This window comes from Thermobia domestica, chromosome 16 (assembly GCF_964235325.1).
Source record: "Thermobia domestica chromosome 16, izTheDome1.hap1.1, whole genome shotgun sequence".
Taxonomy (NCBI): domain Eukaryota; kingdom Metazoa; phylum Arthropoda; class Insecta; order Zygentoma; family Lepismatidae; genus Thermobia; species Thermobia domestica.
This window is the reverse complement of record NC_137469.1, coordinates 110842073-110861490: the sequence shown is the minus strand read 5'-3', so window position 1 is coordinate 110861490 and position 19418 is coordinate 110842073. Positions and strand designations below refer to the sequence as shown.

Sequence of the window (19418 nt, the reverse complement as noted above, 5' to 3'; positions counted from 1 at the left end):
AAAGGATTTTCAGCAGTATGAAACATATAAAATAAGAAGATAAATAGACTGCTGAAATTTGTTTATTTCAATATATCCATATCATGTATTGGAATTTCAGATGTTTTAAGAAAGATAAGAGTCAAGCAGCTCCTTGACTAAGAAAATTCACAAAAGCAATTATATCAAAGAAATAACAATTTGAATCGAAATAGGCAATGAAGAGTTTATGAAGTTGTCGTATGAACAGTTTGATTTTACAAAGTTATTACAGTACAGCCTCGTTTATCCTGCCCTCGTTGATCCGGATCAGATTTTTGTAGACATTTCAAAAAACAGCTGTCGACACATACAGATGCTGCGCACTAGGTAACAAACATCATGCCGTACTTGGAGTGTCAGCCGTACTTGGACACCACTCTAGCTGAACTATTAATGATAAAGCGCTTGTGTGACTGTTTCACTCAAACGCTATATGTGTTTGAAACAGAAGACAGTGAACCAATTCTTTGTTAATAAATGATGTGAAAAGTTATCATAATAAACTGTAAGTCTGCTTGTTAAGGATTTGTTTTGATTATTACCCATATTATCCGGATTTACGATTTTCCGGATTGCCTTTGGTCCCATTTTGTCCGGATAAACGAGGTTATACTGTATAAATTCTGTTACAAAATGTTAAAAACTGAGTAGAATTTTTCCTCTAAAATATAAAACATGAGCAACAAACTTAATTTCTTATTGCATTGTAAACATTTAAAACTTTTAGATTTATTTATTCGGTAGTCTAAGTAGACTGTCAAGTAATATACAAAACTAATTGTTATTCTGTATTGTTGTGCACTTAGACTGTAATATCTTTTGTCAATATCATCATAATTGGCTGGTTCAAGAATCTTTTAAAATAACGTAGGCCTTATCTAACCTCCTAACCCCATTTAATTAACAGATGAACAGCTCAAAGGTGAAAAGAGGTATGTCACAATAAAAACAAATAATTCTTATTGCTGTTAATGTAATTGTATAGTATATTAACGTAAATTGTATTGTAGCTTTTTAAAATATTATAATACCTCCAAGTAGAAAAAATACGAAGTATATTAGATAAAATTATTGCTGATAGCATTAGATAAAAGTTGTTGAGGCAGATCTTGAATTATGACGATATATTCGATTGTCTAGAAAAAGAAAGTTGGCAAAATTATGCCGTCACAATCCTAACTATATATAAAACTACATGAACTGACTGAAATAAAGGGCTACTTCTGGTTGACGTGGAAAGTTGAAATTTGACATGATTGTAGCATTTCGGGACTGACCGACAGGAAAATTACCAAAAGTTAATATTTTTAATTTTTAGGGGGTTTAAAGGGGGATGAAGAAATTCCGTATGTTATTTAAATGAGCCTTTCTCTGGGCCTATAATCTCATGTTTTAAGTACTTGGAATTAGAATAAAACCTTAAAATTCGGTATGCTTGTACGTTTTCTATAGGATTACTTAACAAAATCATTACAAATAAAAAAAAAAAAAAAATCCAACTTTAGAGTGATTTTATGGGAAACTAAAAAAATCTTCCCCATGTCATATATATGGGACAACTTTAACACCCCGAAATTATTGGGCACTTCCTGTCGGGCTACAATGATTAAATTTGACATGATTGTAGCATTTCGGGACTAACCGACAGGAAAATTGCCAAAAGTGAATATTTTTAATTTTTAGAGGGTCTAAAAGGACGGTGAAGAAATTCACCATGTTATTTAAATGGGCTTTTTCTGGACCTATAATCTCATATTTTAGATACTTAGCTTGGAATAAAAACTTGAAATTCGATATGCTTGTACGTTTTCGTTAGCGTTACGTAACTAGATCACCAAAATTTAAAATTTCCAACTTTACAGTGGTTTTATAGGGAGCTGAATAATCTTTCACATGTTATTTATATGAGACATCTTCTACACCCCAAAATGTTTAGGCAATTCCGACAGGATTACAACAGTGAAGTTTGGCATGATTGTAACCTTCCGGTACTAACCCACAGGAAAATTGCCAAAAGTGAATATTTTTAGTTTTTAAGGGGTCTAAAGGAGAGAAGAAATTCCCATGTTATTTAAATGGATGTTTTCTTGGGATATGCAAAATCTTATCTTTTAGATGAAATAGGAAATAAAAGTTGAAATTCCGTAGAATTGTGGGTTTAAGAGGTACGAGGCCGTAGGCCGAGAGAACGAAGGGGTCTGGGGCGGAGCTCCCAGATAGCCGACGGCTAGTCTATACACTAAAGTTCGGTCTTGTAACATGCAGATCGAAGATTAGCTATCTATCTATCTGTCCATGGATAGATGGATTGCGCTCATGTGTCAGCAATGCCGTTCCAGTTTATGACTGTAGTGCCATTATCCTTTGAATCCATGTTGATATTTATTCCACGTAAAGCTGTGTTAAGTTTATCAGTCGTAGTAGTGACCATGTGATGTTTCACTTTAGTGCATACGTCCTTCTGATCTAGTTGGGAATTGCGTATCAAGGACAACTTATTTCTGTCTTCTTGATTGGTCAATAGTACTGTATTGCTGTGCCAGCTCAAGTCTATGTAATTGGAATTCTTTATAGGTAGAGACACGATTTTCTGGTAAATAAGAATTCTTAACTTCGTTATAAAAACATGCTAAAGCAGGATAAAATCGGTAAATAACAATTCAATGTAAGAACAATATTTTCCTTGGCAATTATAATTAGTTACCTCTTATTTCACCTTAATTTACACTCATCAATCATCATGACTCAAGAGCTCATGCATGACTATATTAAACAAACTTGAGGGTTTTTTTTTTTTTTTTTTTTTTTTAATAACACTAAGCATTCTCATTCAATAAAAGTATAATTTAAAGAAAAAAAGCGCACAGAGAACATTAATAGAAAAAAATAACTTTAGTATTCACAGTTTAGTTATGCAAATAACACGTAAGCATTGCTTCAATGTTTTCTGGTGTTAAATTTGTTTTTTTGTCGGTAAGTATGTCATAAGAGTAGAGCCCTCTCCATCAACATTCGAAACTGATATGTACACTCATGTCCAAAATTATTGTCGCATGTCTATAAATATGTTGTTGTAGGAATATAATTTGATAACGAATTCGTCCGGTATTTCTTATAATGTTAGTATGTGTATAATCGGCAAAGACATATATTTGGCAAATTTCATGACAAAAGAGCAGTAAATAAGAACAATAAAACGAAAATAAAACTTTCTTGTCCATTTAGCAACACTTTGTTGTACTCATTCTAATTTTCGTGTTCATAATTCTTTTCCTATGAAATTTATCACAAATATACATTTCCTAATTATACACATAGTATCAGTGTTAAAAGTACCCTGCAAAATCATTATCAAATTATATTCTTACAAGAAAACAGTTATAGATATGCGATTACTGAATGCTCATCTAGCATACCTTGCAACACTCTTTCCACACTATCCACTTCATCAGTAGATACCGTTTGGAGCTCATTTTGTAATAGCATGTGAAATTTCAAAAACTCATGGTGGTCTATTTTCTCAAAAATTGGAATTTTCATCACATTGCTAGAAAACTTACCATCAAGTTTTGCAAGTTTGAGCTGGGGAAGATGAAATAATGATGTCAATGTCAAAGATCTCACCAATTGGATACTTCTTAAGCATATCAGCCAGTTTGTTGCTGCATGCCGCCAACTTCCTTGAACTTCTGGTAATAAATAAATTGTAAAAACGTCGAAAAAATTGCCACGTTTGCATAAATTACGTGAAATATCGATACTTGTTGCGAATTTCGCTATTTCAACAGAATTTCGCGTTTAATCGCGAGCGTTATATGGCCTAGCAAATAGTGAAAAAATATATATTTAGGTGCATAACGTTTTCATACAAAAGTGATGCATTTCGCGTTTTCGCGTGTCGCCAAAAAATATTTATAGGCCATCATTTCTGTTGTATTCTGATCAAATTGGTTATATCACGAAGTATTCTATTTTGTCGTATGAAATTTGCCATTTATCCTTCTTTGCTACTAGTACCTTCGAGTGATGTGTTAGTTTTTGCCTGATTTTGCAATACTATGCGAAATAATATTGTGGTCACATCTGTAATATGGCTTGCCTCTTATTGCATACCAGTAAGGACTATGGTGTCGCCCGTAAATTTCACAATTGTTAAATGTGGTTGGTTGTTGTCTTAACAGATAATACGTGTATTTACTGGAACTTCTGTTGGTAATGTAATTACTCAGTGATTTTGTTTTTGGAAAAAAAAAATTAAAAAAAAAAAAACTGCAGAAGTTTAATCAGAACAATTAACCCGGTTTCGTCATTATCAAGTTTAGAGGTGCCAAATATTTTCGTATCCGTTTTCTTCTTTCTTAATACACCACAAACAAACTGGTCTTGGATAGCATCGTTAATGAGTAAATGATCCGAAATCACATTTGCTTCTCTTTGTGAAGTAAAAATGTAATTTTCACATTGCCAATCTTGTAGTTTTTCATAGAGTAGAACTTATTCTCTCAGTATGGAAACAGCCGTTGAAATCCTTAACTGTTCGATATGTACTATTCTCCATTATAGAAATTAATAACATGTATATCTTGGTCACATTAATATTGCTCCAAATGGGCCAAATTTCGTAATGCGTATATGTTTCGTTCTACTATACTGAGATTTTTTATTAAGGTAACATTTGAAATAATAACTACCTAACTAACTAACTCCATGGTCTATGGAACCCGGAGGTTCAATGCCGCGTTCACAAAAGCTCTCCACTGACTTCTATCCTTAGCTAACTGCATCCAGTTTCTACTTTGTATTCCAATCTCTGCGAGATCCATCTTAATATTGTCCTCCCATCTGCGCCTAGGTCTTCCTAATGGTCGTTTTCCGATTGGTCTTCCAGTCAAGACTTTGAAAGCGTTTCTACTTTCTTCCATTCTAGCTACATGACCCGCCCACCTAAGCCTCCTAGACTTGACGACTCTAACAATGTTGGGTAAACCGTATAAATTGTGTAGTTCCTCGTTATGAAGTTTCCGCCATTCTCCATTCCCGTTCCTCTTGGGTCCGAATATTCGTCTCAGGATCTTGTTCTCAAATACTTTCAGTCTATGTTCTTCCCTCAGAGTAAGTGACCATGTTTCGCAGCCATACAAAACAACAGGCATGATTATCGTTTTGTATATTTTAAGTTTCAAATTCCTCGACAGAATTCGTGACGACAAGAGATTTTGAACCGAATAGTAACACGAATTCCCTGCTTTTAATCGACATTCAATTTCTTCGTGGATATGATTTTCCTCTGTTAATATTGATCCTAGATATTTGAAACTATCCACTTTATCAAAAGTATTATTTAATATTTTAACGCATCCATAATTTGCTGTATTACGGTTCCGACGCACTTCCATGTATTTAGTTTTCTCTTCATTTCTCTCTATTGTTCTCCTACCATCCCCTATTAAATTTACATCGTCAGCATATGCCATAACCTGGTGAATACCGTTCAACTCTAGGCCCTGGTTGCTATCTTTGATTTTCCTTATAGCGTATTCCAGAACAAAGTTAAATAATAATGGCGACAACGCATCTCCTTGTTTCAGGCCATTTTCGACGTGAAAGCTCGTGGACAAAAATTTTCCTACCCGGACTTTACTTTGATATTCATTTAAACATATCTTAATTAATCTAATTAGCTTTCTCGGTATTCCAAGTTCTGTAAGAACGTTGTATGATGTTTCTCTCCTAACCGAGTTGTACGCTTTTCTAAAATCAATAAATAGTTGATGCATCGGGGTATTGTATTCCCACTTTTTTTCGAGTATTTGGCGAATGGTAAATATTTGGTCCATAGTTGATCGATTTCATCTAAATCCGCACTGAGATTATCAGTGCGGATTTAGACGAAACATTTGAAATAATAGTTACAATAAACGAAACAGTTGCCAACTAGGAAGACTATCGTGTTTCTAGTTAGATTAGTATATTTACTTCTTTCTCTTTTTTCATTGTGACCTGTTGTTATTGCAGTGTGCCTTTCATATCAGCTAATTATTATTATTATTTCTGTGTCTTTTTAGCCTGATCGAGATGATAAGCTCGGATGGTGTTTGTTTTGTTTTGGGCGTCAGTTAGAAAAAGTATTGAAAGAAGAAGGGGAAGAAGTATTATCTAAACGAACTGACACCTCAGAACAAGGAGTACCTCCACTTTTAAGTGTTGTAACAGCAATGACCCCAGTAAGTTGGTAGAAATAATGAAAAACATAATAATTTAACAATAGTGAATTCACCTTTAATACAGCATGAGTAGAGACGAAACGTTTTCGCTAATGCTATATGTGCGAAACGTTAAAAAATTGCGTATATATTTCAGGAAACATCAAACTTTTCTTTTCAGAGCCAGAAATGATGTTTATATTATCGCGAATTTTCGCGAAATTCGGCATTACTTGCGATAAGCGCGAATAAAAGCGAAAAAGTTGAATTATTGCTAATAATAATTAAAAAGGTATTTCCAATATTATATAACGTAAAAATCGTTTCATTTTACCGAAAACGTGTACGACGCTAAATTAAATTCTCCATAAAATCCGTAAGCTTGCATGGCGTGATGTCACTTTCTGGGATTTTCAACGCCTTTTTGTGCGTCACTATTGCAAAATTGCAAGTTAGCTCAAGCAGGAAAATTTGGGTGTGCTACTGCAGAGTTAATTAAAAGGGGTAATGCTTCTCACAGGCTGAAGTTGAAGTAAAGTTGAAAACCTGTATATCAAAAGTATTGATGAAGCTGCAAAATTACACGCAAGCAAGTGACGACAATTTTGTGTGGAGAGCTTACGAAAAGCTCTGCAAGCTATTTAATCCAGAATCTGTTTCACTTCATAAAGATGTAGACATCAACAAAACTGAACTTTTGTTTAAAGCGTTGACTGTGTTTTGTGCTGAAAACCTTCATGGTCTGTAGGTTGCTTACGGCGAATTTAAAAGTAAGGTTATTGAAGTTCTCAGCAGTGAGGATAAGGAAGTTGACATTGTATCATTGTTAAACATTTTAAAATTAACCACAGGTCATTCGCAGTCAGCTTGTTACATTCTATATTGTTGCCAGTCTCGAGTATTAAAGCCGAGAGATTCTTTTCCAAGTATAATATCATTGTTACTGACAGGACAACAAAGTTAAAAGAAGAAATGGTAATGTCTTCCTGCATGTTATCTAAGGATGAGGTTAGAGAAAGTGTTTAAAATTTTGCATTCATTTCTATATTTCAGTGAATACATTAGCTATAATGCACCTAATCAAGGCATATCCTTATTTTTGTATCAGATACACCTTACTACCAAAAATATATTGTTTATAAGTACCATATTTTTTTATGCTACATTTAAAAAAAGTAAATGCGACACAAATGCGAAAATTGTGATAATTAATGCTACAAAATATCAAAATTGTTGCGATAATTTCGTTCCTAAGCATGCGACATTGGATCGGTGATTTGACAATACTGGATATAGTTATTTAGTCAGAGATTACGTGTGACTTGCCTTTTGCAGCCACTAATGTTCTATCATGTAGTTGTGATGAAATCGTGGAATAGTGTACTACGAGGATTCGCTGTAAAAGCCTATTATAATACCAATGTCAGTTGCGTGCAGCATGCATGTCGAAAACATGTTCCACCTAATGATCCTCAGCCGTCTGGACGTTTCATGAAAACATGGATCAAGAACTTTGAGAAAATGGGTTCTGCAATGACGGAAAGATCTGGAAGTATAAAGCTCTTCTGTGTATCGTACGGTATTGTCAGATTTGATGGACTTCTATAGACAAGTCCTACTCAGCAGAGTGTTACAGCGTGTGAAAGGAAACGGAAGATTTGTAAATCCTGATGTATTTATTATAAATCACAGTATGTTGACGTAAAATTTTAAGAATTATGTTTTCATTTAATGTAAGTTTTAACAATACAATCATAATTTTTAACTTCCGTACGGTTTGTTCATAATCACCTTATTCGCTCTGCCATATCTTGCACTTACAATTCTTTTAACATTGGCTAATCTTAATAACTCATTTATTCTGGAAAAATGTTTGTTTCGTGATAGCAGGTAGCCAAAGAACCAAAAGGGAGGCCGGACTTCTGGTTGCTGTTGGAATAGTATTTACAAAATACTGCCTACAACTTGTAACTGGGCACAAATAAATGAAAGTGGTAGAAAAGTGTGACTGAACCCTGAGGCAGCTTTTATATTATTTTGTTTATCAGTTGTTATGTTCGGATTTAATAAAACATTATGGAACTTACTTGACAACTTTGAAGGGCTCTATTTTATGTTATATTTGTTGTGGTTTCTAAATCTTAATAAATATATTCCTTTATTAAAAAGGTTCAATTTTTGGTATTCCACTCGTGTTTTATTTAGTACAGATACCCCCGTGAAAATTATATAGGATGTATAAATATATAATTCTATTTATAAACAGCAAACATCTTAGTGCGCCACACAAATTTCCAAAAGTAAAGAGTCTCGCTAATAGATGTCACTAGTGCTCTATCGTGTAGGCAATTTGCTGATTTAAAGCTATTGTGACGATTTAATTGAAACTTAACCATTGTATTGTTTGAATTTAATTATTTCAAAACGGATAGTGACGAAACTGAATATACACGTGCTTTGACGTGCTTTGCTCTTTATTATTAGAACAAGGGCCGTAACCATATATTTAGATTTGAGCTTTAATATTTGCGTAACCTCATGTTCGTTGGTGCGGCTAATTTAAAAAAATATAAACGTAAACAATTAGATCATTTAACTAAGCAAGATTTTGATCTATAGTGTGCAGCAGCGGGCTAGAGACTCGGGCGCATCACCTAGTATATAATAGGAATAAAAAAAAAATGTGTATGTATATAAGATGCATGTCATATTTTTTGCGATTCGAATTTTAAATCAGTTGTGGACATTTCTCATTATCTTTTCCGACGATTTAATGACTAATATTTATGATAGTTGCATGTAAGGTATTAGTATTGAATCAGTAGGTTGGTTGATCAAATATTAGTGAAAGCACATTATAAAAAGTGCACTATTAAGTTATTTTCTTTTACAATATACACACATGTCTTCTTTTCTTTCTTCTTTTTCTTCTCCACGCCTCGGTTGTCCCTCCCATTCCCCAAGTACTAAGGCAGAGTTTTTTTTATCAGAGGCGTAGTCGATAGGATCCGAACCTACGCTTATTAATTGCATCAATTAAAATACAGGGATACGGACAAAATCTCGCGGCCGAATCATCGCTGCCCTAAACCTCGCCGCCCGAAACCTTGCGGGACAAAATCTCGCCGGGCCAAAAACTTGCAGAATGAAAACTTTCCTTAAAATTTACCCATTGAGTTTCTTAATATGCAATTCCATGTTACAAATAATAATAATAATAATAATAATAATAATAATAATAATAATAATAATAATAATAATAATAATAATAATAATAAAATAATAATAATAAAATAATAATAATAATAATAATAATAATAATAATAATAATAATTGATGATGATGATTATTATTATTATTATTATTATTATTATTATTATTATTATTATTATTATTATTATTATTATTATTATTATTATTATTATTATTATTGATGTTGTTGTTAATAATAATAAAAAAAGAAGATCGCATCGTATGCGTGAACTTTCTCGGTGTATTCCCGTTTCCTCCCACTTTCTTCATTCCATCATTTCCTTCATCCTGATCATCTACGTTGTCTTTAACCTACAGGATATAATCGAGGGACGTAAAAACTCAGATAGTATTTCATACTTTCACAAATATTATTTGATTTTGTTAGAATTTCCTAAGATCACCGCCAAAGTGAAATAAAAAACATTCCAGGCTCAAACCTCATGTATGTGGAAAATTTGATCGACCGGTCGGGTGGTTCAAGAGTTATTAAGTCAGAAACGCAGCCACTTTCATCTTTATGTATTTCTATATGTCTCCCCCTTCCCGTCAAAGTGAAATGATAAAAAACATCCCAGGTGATAACCTGATCTGTCTGGGGAATTCGATGGAAATTGGTCTCGTGGTTCAAGAGTTATTAAGTTTTATTTATTTTATATATTTCCCCCGCCTCTTCGTTGTGCCGTCAAACTGAAATTACAAAAGACGTCCTAGGCACGAATCTCATCTATGTTGAAAATTTGATCGAGATCGGTCGGGTGGCTCAAGAGGTATGTCGTCACAAACATAGTCATTTTCATTTTTATATATATATATAGAGAGAGAGATTGTCAAAACATTCCTTAGGATTTTTCTTGTCATCATTTTAATGCAATTATGTGTTAATAGAACATATATACATATAGCAATATATAGAGCATTCTACATCGAAGAAATCGTCGTGACGAGGTTTTATACTGACGACATTTCTTCCCAGGCAAGAGTAGGTCTCACGTAGTTTAGCCCAGGCGAGATTCTGTGTCCCGAGATCAGGGCGGCGAGGTTTTGTACCCAAACCTAAAATACATACTATTCGCTATTACAGATGTTTTCTGAAAGTTGATTAGAACTATAATGTTAGATACGGCTGAGTTCCAAATTAACTTTTAAACTCTTCAGTAAAATATTGGTGCCTCTAAAGTCATCAAGTCAACAATCTCAAACCTGGAACTGTTAGATGAAATTTACTTCACTTACTTGTCATAAAAGAAACGCATCTGAAATTATTCAGATAGAATTGGGATGTAAGGTTCTTCAGATAAAATTTTGCTTCTGCTTAATGTGTTTTTCAACTAGTGTTGTGTAATTTTTTAAATGTATTTTAGTAGTAACTACAAGATTACGTTGGGGGTTCTAATCTCCAATTGCTTTCTTTTGTCTTTTCCAGTCGAATGTAGAGCAAGTTGTAGAATATCATGTAGAATGGTTAGAAGATGAAGGATTTTCAGAGCAACAAGGATGTTGGTTGTATGCCCTGTTGGTGTGCTTAGAGAGACCACTTACGCCGGAAATAACAAGTGTTCTACGGTCGTTAGTTCGCACTTGTTGTCGACTGAGAGCGTCTTTGGTAAGTTGATCTTTTCGCAGAGGTGTTGCTTCTAAATGAGTAAGTGTAACATATTAAAGAAAAATAAAATATTTACCTTTGTATATCTTTCCTTTATTTAGCGCATATTTCAGCAGCTTTTCATTATTTTTTTCAAGGGACGAAAATTCGACGAAAAAACGAGATTCGAATTGGTTACATTTTTGATGTTTTCCAAAACTTGTGGTCCTTTATCCTATGTTGAGGATTTTTCGGTTTTTTCTTGTATATACCATCGACTTACTTCTTCCATTTGGTATAAGGAGTCCGTAAACCCAGTTCAAATTACGAAAAAATAAATATGAAGGCCTTAAGCATAAACATCTATTATTTACAACTTCCTTTGCTCGCTTCTATATTGTTTCAGCGTTACCGATTTCTAAGTCCTTAGTTGTAAATACTGGGAGTTTATGCTCATTTTTTTTTTTTCTTTCTTTCTTCATGTGTGTTGGATTTACAGACTCTTTAGACCAAATTAAATAAATGATTCTGTGATATACACAAGAAAAATTTAAGCACACCAATCAGAAATGTAAGTTGGAATTTTGTCTTTTCGTCGAATTTTCGTCCTTGGAAAAAAGTAACAATCAAGAGGTTCTAAAATGAAGGGTAAACAAACAAAAGACGACGTACGAAGATAAATACGAGGGAGGATGAGAAACTAAGGTTACAAGGCCGATATTGCTGGAATTTCTTCTGTTACAGAGGAAAGAGGAGTGTGTAGTAATCGTAATACATGGACTTGGCAACTGTGCAAAGTTTCAGCCACTCGCCAGCTACGGCGCTAGTTGTAGATAAGCACAAATGGCGACTCGTTTGGAAAACTAGTTCTGCGAAGAAGTCCTCTCAGTTATTCGGTTTCTGTGGCCGAAAGATGTAACCCCGACTGAAATTCACCAGAAGCTGGTAGAGGTTTACAGAGAGACTAATGTCTCGTCAGCATGTCGCAGAATGGTGTCGAAAGTTTGCGGCTGGAAGAGAAAACGCGCACCCGCATACAGCCCAGACAGGATTTTTACCAGGAAGGAATTTTCAAACTCATCTCATGATGCGTGCCTCCGATATGGAAACTGTGTCGAAAAATAACTTCATGTATGCAGTATCTGTTGGCTTCTTGGTTGTATGAAATAATATATGCACGTTTCACTGTAGACTTTGTAAACTTACTTTCTAATCTCCGCTCGTATTTTATTTTACTTTATTATAAATAAACAATGAGTACTTTAACGTTTTAAATATAACAAACCTTGTGTTTACAATTGCAGTGTTAAACGAAAACAGTTAAACTTACCGACGTTTGATCATCAAGATTCTATTCGTATAAGAAAATAAATTCAAACCTCTCACTAGACAAAAGCAATCTGCTGTATTAAACTTGAAATAGCGCACACGTACATTGTGAAAAAAGCTATGATTCAATTTTGTATGACAGTTCACATTCTGCTGTTTTTGTGCAATTATCTCCTCGCTGAAACACAAGCATTAAGTTTAGTGAAGAAGAGATAAGTAGACTTTACTTCTAAAAGAAGGACAGGAAGAAAGTGCAGTACATAAAAATTCATAGTTTGAGTGAATTAAATACTTGAACTAGTATGTAAGTCATTAACAATTTCGTTGAATAATATTGCAGCAAGTGAATGTTAAAGAATTCAGAATATGTAAAAAAAGAGAACCTCAAAATGTAGGTAATCAACTTGTTTCTTCATTCTTCATGGTAAAGCGGACTGGTAAAGTGTACCAGGTATTCTTACAGATGCCGATATTATTGCCCTTTGAAACAAACAAACAAACAAAAAAGAAAAAAAAAATCGCAAGTTATTTTGCTGTTTTTATTTATAAATATACTTAGTGGGTGAAAAACAACTAGGCATTAAAAAACGTATAAATTCTGTAATATTGATTTTTATTTATTAAAAAGAACATGTACCTAGGTACATGTCTTTCGTTAAATAAGAAAACCAAAGAATAAGTTAAATCTCGACATAGGCACCTGTTTCATTAATCGGTTTCCGCAAACGGCCAGAGATACAATTGATATTTTTTCTGAAGGAAGTCAATTTGGATTATGGCAATAATCTCTTAAATGTGTGCCTCCAATTCCTCCACTGTGCGAGGTTTGAACTTTTACATCTCCTCCCACAAGATAAAAATCACACGGAATAAGACCTGGACTTCTTGCTAGCCATTCGTGAGGCCCTGCGCAACGGTCTGAAGTCGATCATAAGCAAATAAGGGGTCCACCGTGTTTGTTTACATTGCGCGTGCTGTTTCCAGTGGTCAGCGATTGAACTAAGGAAAGCAGGCAATGTGAAATCTTCATAAATACTTTTATATTATGGAACTGTTTTCAACATGAATCAGTATATAGAATATTAAAAATACGTAGGTATTTTTTTTAACCTCCGGTATTTATTTATTTTTCTTTGTTTTCTAGGACTCAGCTGAGCATCCTCATCTTCCACAACTTAATTTGTTTATTTGCCTGGTGGCAAGATATTTTGGTCAGACGGATCTGGCGGATAACTAGCTTTTTTTTTTAAAGTGTGTGTTATGAAAATTACGGATAAGTGTTTCTGCATTGCGTATTGTATTTTTAGATAACGTGTAAATAAAGTTTATAATTTTATAATAATAAACAAGTTATTTGTTCCTTCCGAATTTGTTGTGTTTTTACCTTCAGGTGTGCCATATAATTTCATTAGTGTAATCCGGGATGTTCTGAGACTTCGTGATACATGTGTAGTGAAATGGTGTTGATTTTGGAGAATCTGAAAAGAGAATGATTAACACTCGCCCAGCGAAGATGCTAGAAGTAACGTATCCGACGAACATAAGGTCATTTTTGGCCCATCAATATTTTCATTGTTTTTTAAGGAGAGCATGGCTTTATTACTAGATTTCAATTAATTTAAAGCTTGATATTAGTGATGAGCATATTGGTCTTCAGTGGTGGATCTAGAAGGCAAAAATTGGAGGAGGGGGCTGCCAGAACCCAGACTATGATAGCGTCAGCACTTTCTTCTTGCTGTCTAATCAGTTCACGAAATATCTTATCTGAAGATTTCAAAAACTTTTGCTCGGACATTATTACCACACAGAGAACAGACGCGCACAGTTCATTTACATTCTTCGCCTGCACGAGTGAGACTGGACTAAATTATTTGATATTTACTTTTACAGGCAGTGTTACCAGTTCATGAAGGGAAATTTCCCATTCGTAGATATGGAATTTCCCAATATAATTCAATGTACCCCGCGAATAAATAATGCACACAAACATATCTAGATATGCATATATAAAGTTTGTACTATGCGTTTCCATTGGTACATATTTTGAAGAAAGTTATCTTGTATCCTACATTATTTGGAAAGAAATACCCGCATTCCCGACACTGATATGAATTTCCCGTTTTGTGAGAATTTTTGCCACTTGGCAACACTGATGACGTTGGAGCATGCTAAGGGAATGAGCAAAGAGTAGAAGTGATCATGCGGAATGCGTAAAATGGCGACAAAACGGACGATGTGAGGCAGACAAGACAAATAAAATATCCTTCACGTAAACAACGAAGATCGGGTCATTCAAAACCCAGACAAAGAACTGTTTATTTGTGGTTGACAAATAGAGAATGCTACGGTAATAGAAGTGTTACTGCATGGTACATAGGTTAAAAGAAGCATACGTAGCTCGGACCGGAAAAAAAAAAAAGAAGAAATAGGAAAAAGTAAAACATTTATAGGTCAAAAATGGCCCGAGTGTTAATGGACGTCGTCCTCTGATTGAGATGAATGTATACGCATCCCAACCTGTTGGTTATGGGCTTCATTTTTCTTCGTTATGTTAAATACAAAATGACAAAGATAATAAGTAGCAGTGTCACACGTGCATCATGTAAAGGAGTTTGGTTTGTATGGTGATATTTTCTCAGTATTGAAACCGAAAGTAGTAGTAGATTCGTATAGTCAGCGACAAAAGTTCTTTCTGTTTGATGAAATTAGTTTCGTAAATAACTTCAGAATGGAAAGAGAATTTGAGTAAAGTTTTTCAGGAAATTAAGAAGAATGTAATTTTCTGACTATTCCAGCTATACCACCGTTGTACGTTCCGGCCATATCACCGTTATTCCCCACATAAATTTTACCAAACGGAAAGAACTTTTGTCATTGACTGTACACTTCGGGTTTTGAGTAGATTAAAATGGAAATAGAATATATTCGTGGAACATTTGATTCCAGAAAGTCGCTTCTTTTCTTCTACTACGGTTTCACTCTATAGCGATCAACGTTAAAACCGAAAATAGTTGATCTCTACCACTTCCAATTTCACTAATACACAATAACACACTGAGCAACGCTATGTGATAATATGTAAAAAAAAAAAAAAAAAAAAAAAAAAAGTATCACGTAACAGTTATTGTGTTGAAACTGTTACGTGATGCCTTTTTTACATATTATCACATAGCCTTGCTCAGTGTGTTATTGTGTATTAGTACAAAATGAAAACAAGGCCTGATAGAATAGTTCCAATTTCAATAGAAGGTTAAGAGATTTTATATATATATATATATATATATATATATATATATATACTAGAACGCTGAATCGATTAAAAAAAAAATTATTGCTCTTTGTTATCGTTTCTCCTCTAGACAGATCAATACTAAAACACGAAGTTATAGTGGATTTCTGTCACTTGAAATGTATTCCTTGGACGCTTAATTGATTAGAGAGAAACCACTTTTTGCCATTTATTACCGTAGTAATCATCATTAAAACATATATTCCCATGGGGTCGTTTTCAACCCCGTTTCTATCCTTCAGCTTTTATTACCTTCTGTAAGTTTCGCAACTACGTATTTGTTGTCATAAAAATTACAGTGAACACCTCAATCTTCCATATTCTACTAGTACAGCAACTTATTTCTTCATGTTTAAGGGATGATACGAGTGTTTTGTTTTACGTGCTTGAAAATATGGTATTGCGTTATAGCTGTATCAGAAAAGAGTTAAATACTCTTTCGTTTCCTGTTTAATTAATTTATTTTTTGGATATAATATTTATTAATTACCCTGTTTTTTATATATACTTAAATTATTCTTTTATATTTCGCACAGTAGTTATATTTGCAAGTTTTATACGAAGGGGCCGAAAACGACCCCGCGGGAATACCGTGGCTAACAAAGGAATATGTTAACTAATGTTCTGTCCGATTTAGAAGCTACATTTTCTCATATACACTAAAACTATTAGTAACAACTGAAGTACTAATGTATTATGAGGGCTACTTTATTTCACAAAAAATATCTACAAAACAGAGAAAGAAAAACATAACTTTTCTCTTTTATGTGAGGATTTTCGTACTCTTATTGCTATTCTTATACTAAGTGGTTACGTACCTTTGCCTCCTAGACATACGACTCCTGTATGTCCTGCCTCCTAGACATACGACGCCTTGTGTGTACTAGGAAAATGAACATGACATCCACAACATTGTAGTTTCTAACTCAATGAGACGTAACAGGTTCGACAAAATTATGGCAGCACTGCACTTGGCAAATAACAACTAGACATGAGTGACAGACTTTCGAGAATAGGTTCATTAGATTTGCAACTCAACAAACGCACTATTGGCAATTTCCCCATAGAATATGTTGTTTCCGTTGATGAATCAATGATTCCATATTACGGAAGACACGGAGCTAAACAATTTTTGGAAGGAAAATATGTTGGGGCTATAAAGTATGGATGTTGTCTACTCGACTGGGTTGTGTGATAAGTTTTGATATGTATCAAGGAAAGGACAAAGATACTCACGCCAAAAACATCAGTGTTACTAAAATTTGCTGATATGTTAGCACAAAGTTTTTCTCGCCTATCATTTTCATTCTTCTTTCAGAAGTTTTTCACATCCTTCAAGTTAGTTGAAGAGCTTCAGCGACGAGGTTATGAGGCAACTTGTACAATTAGACCGATTAGGCTTGAGAAATTGACCATTGGTAGATATAAAAGTAAGGGGGGGGGGAAACGAAGAGCCACATACTATTTCAAAATTGGAAAGAATTCAGGCATCACAGCTGTTCGAGTAAATAATAACACCGTGGTTATTTTACAGTCTTCCTGTGATGGTGTTGCGCAATTGAAGATAACGTCTAAAAGCTCGTCAGCAACTAGAGACAGAATTCAGCTACAAATGCCTGCTATCATCTCTGTATACAGTGCTAATATAGATGACGTGGATAAGCTAGACCAAGACTTCCAGTATTATAAAATCGCAATAAGAGGTAAAAATTGTACTTTCCATGGCTATTTTGGATGATTGATATGTGTTGGATAATCGTACGAAAATATGGGTGCAATTGAGACTTTGTGCAGTTTAGAAGATGCATTGGAATTATTACGTTGAGTAGATATGCCAAAGGAATGGACTTACCAGGGAGACCGCAAACACTTTTTATACGCTTCAAAAAAAAAGTTGAAGAATGTGTACGATAAAACAATGTCGATCATGCCATCAAAATATTGAGAGATGATGATGATGATTTGCTTAGTGTAGAAACAAAACAAATAGGTGTTCTTTTCGTTCTGATGTCTTTTAGCATGACAAATGCCCCCGAAAAGTTTCACAAGGAATAAGAAATTAGTGCAGTTCCTGGAAGCTGCATGGACTTAACAACTAGAATGCATATTACAGTTAGTACTGGTTAGAAAGTACATTGACAAAAAAATCTTTATTTACTGTATACTGTTGTATTCAAAAATGTTGTGAATGTGCATTATTACTAATAGTAAATTGACATTTCAATATGTGATTTGTAATTCCTTAAAACAGATTCGTTTCAAGGTGTCTTTTTGAGATTTTTCTTAAACTATATATTATACAAAAGGAAAATACATAGACAAGTATACATCTATAAAAATAGTTAGAAAGATGTGGATTAAAAAAGAAAAGACGCATAAAGAAATGGTATATGTAAACAATTGAAAATAAAATAAAATTACGTAAATACATATTTCAAATATATACACAGAACCTATACCTATCTTCCCACGGGGTCGAAAACGACCCAGAGTATTAGCCACGGTATTCCCTGAGGGTCGATTTCGACCCACCCCTCTACAGATGCACTCATTACAACTATCAAACTATTTTTCACCATTTTAGCAATTATTGACACTAATTAATATTTATAAATATCATCGAAATCCGTGACGAAAAACAATTCGAGAAATATATGGTTTAAATCGGGAATGGTCTATTTCTACAATCTCTGGTTTGAATAACACCTCTATCAACAAGCAAGATTCCAATCTTTTGGCCATCAACATCTTGGTTAAAATTTGTGGTAATCCATCAGTACTTCTTGAAGTATTTTGTCTTTCAGTCAGATGAATACATGAACAGACAGGGTAAATACATAATGGAGCTTTGGTAAACCAAATTCCTTAAAAATAATAATAAACCTCTGAAATGTATGTATTAGCATAACTTTAAAAAAAAAAAACCACAACTTTGTTCATAAGATATTTATTTTCGTTGTGTTCATAAGATATTTATTTTCGTTGCTGAAGCTGTAATTTGTTCACTTACGATACTTTTTTTCTTTCTCCTTTGTTTATGTCCATGTTCAGGGTTCAAATGTGATTATCGATGAGAATGTTGGCTTGGTACACCTCCCATTTACCACGTCGGTCTCACTCATTCTCCAGGCATGGTTTGGTTACAGGATTGCTCGAGTAGCGTTAGTTTATATATATATATATATATATATGAACGTTGCACTATAGTTTGCGTTTGCGGTGTCCACAGAGAATTTTCTCTTTTAAAATGTTACGAACTCACTCATATGAGTAAAAAATCTTTCATTTCAGGTCCATCCTCACCCTCTAGTGGAATTCTCAAATCTGACGTGAGTCCGAAGATTAATCTTCTATAGAGAATAAAGAAAGAAAATGCGATTCCTGAGTTCCATTTACGAATGTTTTTGCCCAATACGTATATGTAGACTTTAACGGTCCGAATAGTATTAAGTCTGTCCTCTTTTGTTATAAGCAAATGTATTACATGCACATTCGGACAAGTTAAATAACATCAGGAAACGTAAAAATGGTATTCTCTTGGTGGTCTGCCTGACGCTTATCTGAATGTTACCTGTTTTAACTTAAATCGTACTCATTGCCAAACATTTCGGGAGATCAGTAAATTTCACCTTCCTGATGAGCTCTTCCTAGTTTATTCTGTACATCTCTTTCAGAAGACTGTGATAGATGCTACCCGTAGTTTCATCTTAGAATGCAGAGGGAAAGATCCAGGACGGCG

General features: G+C 34.0%; 1 protein-coding gene across 3 annotated transcripts in view; it reads left to right on the top strand.

Moving 5' to 3' along the window:
• Gem2 (Gemin 2) overlaps positions 1-13739 on the top strand; it is a 51647-nt gene extending 37908 nt beyond the window's left edge. For all 3 annotated transcript variants that reach the window (XM_081742976.1, XM_081742975.1, XM_081742977.1), the window contains 3 exons: positions 6087-6245; positions 10903-11082; positions 13535-13739. In XM_081742976.1, the coding sequence (XP_081599102.1) occupies positions 6087-6245; positions 10903-11082; positions 13535-13627 (432 nt within the window). In that variant the 3' untranslated portion in view covers positions 13628-13739. The remainder of the gene's footprint in view (positions 1-6086; positions 6246-10902; positions 11083-13534) is intronic.
• The last annotated feature ends 5679 nt before the right edge of the window (positions 13740-19418 follow it).